Source organism: Mizuhopecten yessoensis, unplaced genomic scaffold (genome assembly GCF_002113885.1).
Source record: "Mizuhopecten yessoensis strain PY_sf001 unplaced genomic scaffold, ASM211388v2 scaffold7479, whole genome shotgun sequence".
NCBI classification, from domain to species: domain Eukaryota; kingdom Metazoa; phylum Mollusca; class Bivalvia; order Pectinida; family Pectinidae; genus Mizuhopecten; species Mizuhopecten yessoensis.
Genome location: NW_018407068.1, coordinates 800,921 through 812,030, shown reverse-complemented (window position 1 = coordinate 812,030; position 11,110 = coordinate 800,921). Strand labels below are relative to the sequence as shown.

General features: G+C 39.3%; 1 protein-coding gene across 1 annotated transcript; it reads left to right on the top strand.

Moving 5' to 3' along the window:
- The first annotated feature begins 2,493 nt into the window (after positions 1–2,493).
- LOC110453670 lies at positions 2,494–10,901 on the top strand. Its single transcript, XM_021502726.1, has 5 exons — positions 2,494–2,694; positions 2,949–2,992; positions 5,238–5,303; positions 5,630–5,669; positions 9,707–10,901. The coding sequence occupies exons 1-5, from the start codon at positions 2,620–2,622 to the stop codon at positions 10,364–10,366; spliced, it is 885 nt and encodes a 294-aa protein (XP_021358401.1). The 5' UTR covers positions 2,494–2,619; the 3' UTR covers positions 10,367–10,901.
- The last annotated feature ends 209 nt before the right edge of the window (positions 10,902–11,110 follow it).

The following is an 11,110-nucleotide window of genomic DNA, read 5'->3' as shown; positions in this document are numbered from 1 at the left end:
TATGTACACGTGGTAGATCTAAACAAGAGTTTCTGCCTTCATCCTAAGATGTTACCCAAACTTAAGCAAGTCTACGACTGGTACTACTGCTAGTGCACTAGAATATATATTTCAGTAGCAGCTTTGCTCAAGGACCAATCGCTTCGAGTCTGCGTCCCCATTGATCAAATAGCACGTGCACGTTCTAAGTGAAGAGTGCAACAGAATTTCACAACCCTGTAACACTGCTTGCAGCTCCTCCGTGCATCGATCATTGTCATTTCCATCCATACAGATTGTAATACCCCACAGGACCGCTTACCTTAGTTAAAATTACTTTTAATGGAAAAGGCTTATATCTTGAGACAATAACAATACTATTTAATTTTGTTTACAAGGTAGAAGCTAGTCCGGCATGACCGTTTGCTCTTCTCAGCAGGTCAGAATAGAATTGGATAGTTCCTTACTAAGCTGTATTAGAGCTTGTTTACAAACCCTGGATCCGGGACCTAAGGTGAAGGTCGGGATCTATCGGTACGATAACAATATCACGATCAGAGGCGAGTTACAGTTTTCTGTCGTAAAACTTGTTTACGTATGTACGATACATGTATATCTAGCACAGAACTCTTCGGTTATAAGAATGGGAAGATGAATGTTTTTCATAGTTTACGGCTACATATGAAATGAAACATGTTTGATCATCAAGTGATTTATGATGTAAACATATTTTACAGCCAGAAATGTAGCAAAAGGATTGCAAGTTATTACAACGATATTTACGACACACAGAACGATATTTACGACACACAGGACGATATTTACGACACACAGGACGTATTCAAATATTCTTTTGATGTTGTTTTCTTTGTTCGTAAAAATAAATGGTTACCAATTTTATTAAAATAGAACATATTGCTGATTTTCAGTGTATTTTCATTTCTGTCTACGCTATAATTAGATATAGGACACTTGTTTAATCGTGGCGTGTGCAAAACGTTTTCTGGACTTCACATAAACTAACTGGATAAAGTCAAATACGAACTATACGGACACATCTATTGCACGGTCGTGAGGAAATGGGGTACGGTTGGGATACGTTAGGGTGGTGGGTCGGGAGGGGCGGCTAGGAGGGATGAGAGGATGCGATTGTCTCCCATTCTAGGGGCGATACTAATTGTATGTTTTGTAACTCCTCATTTGACCGCCAACAAACCCGTACGTTTTTTGTGATTTCTCATGTCACGTCCGCAATGCCCCTCCTCGCACCTGTCTGTACCATTGATAGTCACTATTGACAATCCGAGCGACAGCTGTTGACCAGGTCCGTGCTCGCGCGCGTTCCGCGTGGCGAGGGACCCATATGTTACTGGACAGAAGTCACAGACAGTGATTATAATGAACTGCAATGAAGAAAATCTTTCGATTCAAGTTGAAGTTCTTTATTTGCTGAAGTTTTACATCTTATGGCAATTACAGATAAGACAAAGACACTCACAAGGACACACTCACACTGACTCGCAAACGATACACTTCAGACTAAATTATCTTATATATTGGTAAATTTTAAATAGGTTTAAATAGGAAGTCTTCCGGCGAGAAGGCATTGATAAGTTGTTATAACTTGTGCCTAATCATTTGTCCACTGTTGACAATAAATATGTTTAAACTTCCGGGAACTTAGTTTCGAAATAGAAAGAAAATACTTGGATAAACCCACTTATTTTTGGCGCAGTTGAAATATCCAACGACAAAACGACTTCTATAATGACGCAGTTGCATACTTGGAAATTAATTATACATGCAGACAGCAGTAAGTTTCATTCCCTTTAGGATTTTTTTTTGTAAATGAAAAACACAACATTCCAGTAATTTATGGGATTTTTCGAGATTTTCGTTGATGATTTACATCACACCACCCTTTTATTGTTATAATCAAAGTCATAGACGAATGTGGAATTGTAAAACCGGCGCAGTACGTACATAACCACGTCGTCATATGACCGTGAATCATTGCAATATATTGTAAGTACACGCAGGACCACGCCCCACCAGTCACGCTACACGTGGTAGTTCTACCCCGGTTATCGCCGCGTGACAATATAACAATGTATTAATTGATGCCCACAACACAATCATGACAAAGTCGCTATACCCCAACGACTCATACGTGTGTCTTTTTAATATCAATCTATTAATAGATATGAACATCGGCAGGTTAGGCGCATAAACTTTCCACCATGTCGTTCGTAGTTCAACATCGCAGATAAAATAGATATGATTAAGTTCTAAAAATAGCCAACGCTGACTTTTCTTCGTATATATATATATGTCGTCTGCTGAGTCAGGTCCGCGCATGGTCCCGTAATAAGTGACTTGAAATATGTCACATGGATTGTGAAATATCCAATAAGATAATCACGCTCATTCTCAATTTAAATAATCGCGACCAGTAGCTAGCTAGTAACGGTTGAGTCAGCACGAGGCGCTGTTGTGTGAAACAAACACCTTGACGTCATGAGGTCAGGCTTCGACCGGAGTGCGCGCGCAACTCGGTGTTTACCTCGTCTGTTATGTTACTGCGTCGCTAAAACTCTGTGTGTTTAGCATAATCAATTCGAACCAAGTGCTCGTACCAAGATGGACGCATTTCTACCGGCTCTAGGCGAACGCGTGTTCAAGGCGGATTACATCAAAAAGAAACGTCTGAGAAAGGTGAGATTTGGCAAATTGACGCCGAGTTGATATTTGTATTTGATGGTACAGTTTGTTAGTTGTGTCATTGTCTACTTGGCTGATAGTTAGGCTAGTATTAGGCGCCATGCCGCTACATTCGCTCTGGAGGTCGATACATGTTTTTATTAACAGTTGCGCAAGTGGGTGTAAATAAAAAGTGTCTAGTTGTTTATCAACAGAAATGGCATACACTACTTCGAAAATCATATTGTGATGTTTTCTTTTCTTTTCAGGGTAAAATGCAGTACTTGGTGAAATGGAAAGGATACTCATCAAAGTGAGTATATGCAGTTTATAAGTGTACATCTTTATAATTAATACCTGTGTGTGATGCAATGACGTCCAGACACTGTTTACGACCGTGACAACCACCGATACAGCACTATATTGGTATGTCATGCCATGCAGATACAGGTTTTTAGCGATGAAGCGTTTTGTTGATCCGACATTGCCATCGTGTGCATAAGTGGTGTTATGTTGCGCGTGGCTTGACCGTGACCTTCGGGTTGTTTACAACTAGTGTAGGCCAGGCTCTGCATACAACTTCCTTGTAATATGTTTATAGAGTTACGTTTGAATAAGTTTTGCTCTTCCATTGGGAGATGTGAAAGTTGACAAGTACTTGAGGTTAAGTGTATATATATTCGTATGATCACGAACGTGATTGATGGATTAGTGGTTTTCTTCTCAGCAGTTTTTCTCTAAGTTTAGGCTACGCCAATTTAGAGTAGATACGATTAGGATTTCAGAAATACCAACTAGCCTCGGCATATATAGAAGATAACAAGAATCAATCGTTTAAAACTGCTTTAAGTATATATTTTTTAAATATTAACGGCTATAAAGGCATACACAGACTACACACTGCACGTGAGTATTGCATCGTGCTTTAAAAGCGCTGTTAGCTTAATGATTTTTCGCTAAAAGACTTCATTTCCCAAACCAGTTTGATTACTAACATTAGAAATGAATGTCCTCTTCGTTGTTATCTCAGACAAACGAATCGCTGTAAAACTCCAGACGTAAAGATGCTGTCAGAATATTGGAAAAAATCGAAGTGATGTTGTTAAGCTGAGCATGCTCGAGCTATACCTTTTCCGGTTTGTCGGCGGCGCTCTAGTGAAACACGTCTAAATTGAGTTCCGGTTTAACTTATGCGGCAGGTGTCCTTCAGTAGAGTCAGCCGACCTGTACTTCCGTATTCCTGGAAAAAATGTCGCTGGGACTTATTATTTGTATAACTGTTCTAATTTAGAAGGTCGTACTGAGATGACACAAGAAGCTGCATGGTGCCTTTTTCACAATCTAGTTTCAATAAATTGTGATCGGGATGTTCTTTTTTGCCAGTTTTACATGTATATTTGTCAGTGGTAAATGCTCTGTATTTCTGTTATGGTGATGATTACCATCTACTAGTAAAACGAAAGAGTAACTAGCTGATCAATCGATTATCGAACAGTAAAGATGCTTCACATAATACTAGGTATTGGTGTAAAGTATCCAAATTGTTGAGAGAAAAAAAACAACCTTCAAGAGGTGCTGTATCAAAGTGCTAGTAACTTGATGATGTGTGTATTGTAGACCTGGGTATGCACTGCCCATTTTAGCCTAGTTGTCTACATATTTACTAGTCTGGTAAAGTCTTAGTCTGCAATCTTGTGTTAAGTAGATATGTTTTAGAATATCCAAGATCAACCTAGGTGATAACACAGTTGATTTCTATTTTAATTAATCGAAATTGTAAATGATGAATGTGAAACATGACGCCATCCAGCAGGAATCCCTGGCGTAAACCCCATGGCGTTGACGTCTGTGCTGTAACAACTTGCACATCGTGCACACAGTACAGTCTATTACGTGACCACAGTACCAGACGTCCTATGTGTAGGAGGCAAGGGGCAGGATATCGCCCAGACGGTACATTGCCTATCTGCTTCTGTATCGCTACACGTGAATGGGTGCATCGGAATGGTAGCACGTGGTCACATATCACACCACACACCACACTGTCTAAAACTGTCACCTGTGGAGTTACCAAATACACACCTATATGTATTTGAAATTTGAAATATGCACACATGAACCACACACGTGGTATTATCCACACCAGCGATAAAGCACGTACCCTTTAAATTTACAACCCCATGTTGTTTGCTAGATACATTTTTATGTAATTCCGTGTGATTGCGTACTTACCCGGTTGTCTTTTGGTATATAACATGTTAATGGGTTTGTAGCATTGTTTGTGGGTATGTAACTTGTTAGGTGGTTATCTGATATCTCGCTAACAATGTTACTTTCTATGGCGTCATTGTCGAGAGTACACGTAGTACTCCATGGAGTACAAGTAACCGGCCTGTCCTCTGAAAACTGACGAAACAGTCAGGGTGAATAATAAAGAGCATAATCAGTGCTAGGAATATATGGAAATCTGTGAAACACATTCATGCGTGTCATCAGAGAAATGCATTGGTCTCCGGTGTACCAGTATCTCTAAAGCTAATGTAAATGGTCTGTTTCAGGGAGTGCACGTGGGAACCGGAAGAGAACATTCTGGACCCCCTGTTAATTAAGGAATACATAGAACGGTAAGGATACGTGGTTGTGTAACAATAATGCTGTTGACCAAATGTATACCTTCAGTGCTTTAGGATTGTCACTATAAATTCATCAATAAATGTTGTCATTGTATTAGCATGTGCAGTTATTTTATACAATTTACTTAATTGAGTAACAGATGTGTTTGACGGTGGCATACAAGTTTAATGGGAACCGTGAATGTAACCGAAGGTATATATGTTACATGTAAACTACTTTGAGGTTCCTAGTTTTCGTATATTTGGTGGGGATTTTGTCTTCTCCTGTGATATATATTGTTGTGCAGTATTGATGATTGCGTCTTTGCCTTTTGTAGACCTTACTCCCGGCGCTTTGGCAAGCGGAGGCTATACGAGGTATGTAACCATCGCTATTCATAAAAAGTTTACATGACGTCACAATCAAAGATAAATGAGATGTGATTGACGCGTCCATCCATTCAGCGCTCTATTTCGCCCTCGCACATATCTATTAATATCATGATCGATAACCATAGTGCCGATTTGGACTGATTGAGATCGTGTATAGAATTAAGGGATAAGTGGGAGATAATACAAGTTATGTGCTGGATCATGTCAACATCTCCTCAATAATTTCTCGGGAAAGAAAACAATGCCAACGTGTTATTTCGTTAAAAGGCCACGACGTCACAAGCGACATTGACTATGTAATTAGATGTTCCGAACTATAAATTAATGCTGAACCCACGCGCTGTGACGCGTAGCTGTGCATTTAAGGAGTCCGTGTATAACAAGTATTAAGGGGCCTACATCTATATATAATATATACAGTTTACACGTCCTTTGTTCATATGTATAGATTACGGGTCCTAAGTTCATACATATACGGTTTTCGGCTCCTGTATCAATATTTATATATATACAGTTTACGGATCCTGTGTCGATATGTATATATATAGTTTACCATGTGCCGATATGCATATATATACTATTTACGAGTCCTGTATGGATATGTATATATTTACACTGTGTTGCATTTGCTTATATGTCGTTAGTAAACCAAATTCCAGTATATGAGACTGTATACTACAATTAACAGTGATTCGGCCAGTGTATGAACATACATGGCCACCAGATACTTTCGGTATCAATAGGCCTATAGTCAGAGAACTTTCTGGGTTCATGAGCATTTAGCACTGTAGGTCATCACAAAAAATAAAGCAACTTGACAAATTATGACAATATAAATTTATTACATTAATTTAGTGTGTAGGTACCACAAAATTATTGTAAGTGTCATTCTAGATAAGAAATTACCAAGTTTGTCAACGTCATCACACAGTGGCTCGGTTGCGAGATTTTGAGCTATGCATAACATCAGTGAATAACCACAACACTAAAATTCAACATTTATAAAACCTTGTAAAAGCCGAGGGTATCGACAAGGTTTTAGAATGTGTATAAATACCTTTTTAAGTGTTGTGGTTCTTCAGTGATGTCATCAATTACTCAAAATCACGAAACCGAGCCCCTGTGAAGGTCATCTGGCATGATCTGCTAGCGATGCTAATCTGACCGATTAGACATGGAATCTGTTTCAAACGAGATGTCCTTGGAATCGTTAGCACCTACTGAAAGGGCCACTTTAATTAAAAATTTCCGAGTAGGCCTATATAGGCCTATGCTTCTGAAAAAACCGTAATAATCCAGTCGATGGAAACATAAGCGTCAGCACCGCATCACTTCCAAATACATGTAATCTATCAATGCGCGAAAATCAGCTTTAATTTTAAACAAGCAGGAGTTATGCAATAATTATCAATTTTTCAACATATACGCACTCATATGAAATTAATAATAAAGTTGAGTTTGTGTTCAAACCATTTAATGTGCGTGTGGGTTGCAATGACACGAGGGACTATATTATTTCTTCTGGAAAATTCGGCTGTTCTGGGATTTGAACTGACGTCACTGATATGATAAGCGAGAAATTCAAACGTATTTATGCTCAAGTTCCTATACAAAACACACTATATAAATGTAAGTATAAGCATTGAACTGTTACCAGATGCAGTATACAGTTGATATGAATGCGATTTGGATGGCAGATAAATAGAATGTCGCCCGTTAATATATACAGTTTACGGGTCATGTGTCAATATGTATATATATATACAGTTACGGGTCCTGTGTCGATATGTATACATAAACAGTTTACGGGTTCTGTGTCGATACATTGTCCTAGTAGCGAAACTGGACTGGGTCGACCAGGTAGCGAAACTGGTAGAGCGTCCGTCTAGAGTTCGGAGTGTTCCGGGTTCGAACCCTGATCTGGCCGTGCATTTCTATTTCTCCTGTTACACATACAGTTAGCGGGTCCTATGTCTCTATAAATAGTTAAGAGTATCAACGGCCACATAGACCGTTTGCAAGTCCAATATCCATGTGTTCAGATTGTCCATTAATAATTCCTATGTCTATATATACAGATGACAGGTCCTGTGTCTATCTATACAGATGCCAGGTCCTAAGTCCATATATAGTTTAACAGGTTCTGTGCCCATTTACAGTTTTCAGGACCTATGATTTTATGAGATGAACAAATTCCAAAAATTGTAAATAGAAGTATTGAACTGCTTTCAGTTAGCATTCATAGGCAATATGAATGCCAACTGAAAGTAATTCAGTGCCTAAATTAACAATAGTCACATGACGCCATATGTCTTTATATAGACTTTTCATGTCCACCCTATGTCTACAGTTATGTAGAGCTTACAGGTCCCAAGCTCTATAGTCATACATATAATTTACTGGTCTTGTCTTCTATGTTTTGCACTGAATCAGAGCTTGGTTTCCGACATTGCCGGTCACGCCGTAGTTAGTGTATTGAATAGTTTGGGTATTTCATACAGACTAAACAAGTCTGTGATTCATACCCACGGTAAAAGACAATGATTCATTGGCCATCCTAGACATCGACCCATAATTATTGGAATCTCGTTGAAATTCCCAATTAGTCATCTCGCCTTCCCGTGACGACCTCCAACACGCATACATGTATAAACATGGGTATAAGACAAGGAATGTGTATTGGCTACTGGTATTATAAAGGCATAACTCGTATACCCGTAATTGTTTCCACCCACACTTTACTGGTCGTTACAATGTACATTGCCTGTCGGTATATATAGCTGTCGTCGGTATGCTACTGTCGTTATCTCTGATTATAACTAGCAGTGCTCCTGACGTACATTATGAAGACCAAATTCAACAAATGATCAAATATGATGAAGTCCTTCTCATTAGTGACTGATATAAATAGTTAATTAGGGAAGCGTGTACATGGATGAAATCTGACGTCAGATCTGTACAATAAAGTGCTTGAGACTTTGTCAATAGAGACAGTGTTTGTTACAAATTTGTTGTAATGTGACATCTTGTTATACTTATTGTGTTGGAGAGTAAAAGAAACATCGTATATTGAAATCTTGAATCGTAGGCCTTCCTGCTAAACTGTCGAAAAAAATCATATAACCTTATTTTGTTATGTTTACTAGTATATTAAAAAGATAAACGGTAGAGTTTTGATTATGTGGTTATAAGTCTAAAATAACTTTGTACATACGACATTGCTTAAAATAAACGAAGAGACGAATAGATAGCAATCAAATTAAGCACCAAAAAGAAAACACGTTCTACGATTTACGTAATAGTGAAAAACATGTCGTTCAACGGGAGATAACTTGCAAATGTGTGTATAACACTGTGTGTGTCGCTTCCAGCTCAAATATCGAGCGGGATATCGTATAAATATATGGATTCCGTGTTACTTTTGGGTCACCTAGAGATGATGTTATCGTTATAAGAGATGGAAAGCATAAGACAACGCGACATATGATATTAAGAGAAGAGTAAACACACGGATAGTGTAGCCCGGCGCCATTTTGAGTTGTAGGGACCAAATTAAGAGATTACAGTGCGGTTCGGATAGTATCTGAAACTGAGATTTCATTTGGAAGAAACTGTATTGTTAAGTCAAAAGAAGTCGTTAATCCTTCAACGATCTTAAGCGGCTCTTCAAAATCCAACTCGCTATAAACTCTTAACCGCTTGCACTTTGCAGTATCTGACGGCAAGGCATATACCTCGCAATCGCCTTTTAAATTTGACCTGAACTTCAAATTTGGGAAAAGTGCCATGCAATCTAAGCTACATATTTGTAAAACATTAACCGTGAATACATTTAAATACTTAAACTACGTTAGGCACTTAAAAACCGTTTTGAGTACCATTGTGTTAAAGGCGAAACTCCTGAGTGTTTGATTTCGGTAGAAATTCTTCCACAAACTTCATGTTTTCCCTTACCATATTTTCCTTTGATTTTGATTGGAATGAATGCTAATGTTCTATATATTATGGCGTCTTTTCCACAGGTTTCTAAGCGGATACCACTGACCACGCTCTATCCGTTCACTCCTCCGTCCCCCGAGGAGACGAACAACAACCTTCCCATAGGTCTGTTCCCATTCCCAGAAGAGGAGTCGACCGGACGGGAAGCCGGGTACCTGTCCGACGCTGCCCATGACAAGCTGGGGTCAGTTGAAAGTGACCGAGGTACAGATGACACACCCACAAACGAGGCACGCAATCAACTGTGTGCAGTATGTAATAATGACAATCACTACGTCACCCCTGGCACGTGCTCATGTGAAAGTCAACGTCGAGACAGGAACTTCTTTGATTGGGTGTCTCAGACACGCGCTTTTCATGCCACACAATTCCAGGACAAAGATCTTTGTGACAAATCTGATGACCAGTTCTCTGATGACTCGACAGTGAAATACGTATCTGATGACGATATGACATGTGGCTATCGATCAGACAGTGTTGGAGGTGAAGTTAGCGACCAGGATATGGTAGTGTCCCCTTCCCCTCCATCACCCTCCCATTATGAAACGTCTGTGGAAGACCCTCCAGAAAATGAACTCTTTGTTACAAACGTTACCTGTCATGAAATCACCGTAACGTTCATCGAGAGTCCCACAAAGGCAGGCTTTTTTAAGGAGGGTCGGGAGCAAGGCCCGACGGGATAAAGAAAGTCTGGTGTGACGTTCGAAACTCTTGGCCCATGCGCCAAACAAAAAAAGGACCAAAGTTGTTGCGCCCACCATTTGCTACTCAGTAGACAAAGTTGGAGTGCCACTTAAAGCTATCCTTCGAATTCGTGTTCAGTCATACAAGTTTCCGTTTTCTATTCGTACATGTAGTCGTTCAACCTTGTATAGTGCCAGTGTTCGACAGTGACCAGTACAGTTGTGTGATGTGATCATGACGAGTCCAGTGTCTGTCTGGACGAACAGTATCCCACCGTGGAGATGGTCAGCTTAGCGCCTGTAGTTTGTGACGTGGTGGCTAGACAGGTCACACGGACCAATGTATTATTAGACAAGTGCAATATTGATCTGAATGCGTGTGGTAATACGGGAATCCCGGATATATACACGCGCCTTGGATTAATGACAGATACGCAGGATTAAGCCTTGATAAGTGTTTCCATTATCGGAAGGGATTTTACTTTTTTCATTGTTAACTCTTGATGAAATGTTATTAAAGATGGAACAAAAATGCTTACTGTGTTTAAAAGATTTAATCCACGACATCACATAAATGCTTATCCTAACTACAGCAGTGATGTTGCGACTAAATTTGCCACAAAATTGTACTTTTCAGTATTTGCGACTTCTGTGCAACAAAAATGTTTATCTTGTTAGTAATAATGAAGTTCGGATTAAATATCCCACAGAAATGCTTATCCTGAAAAAATAATGAAGTTACCT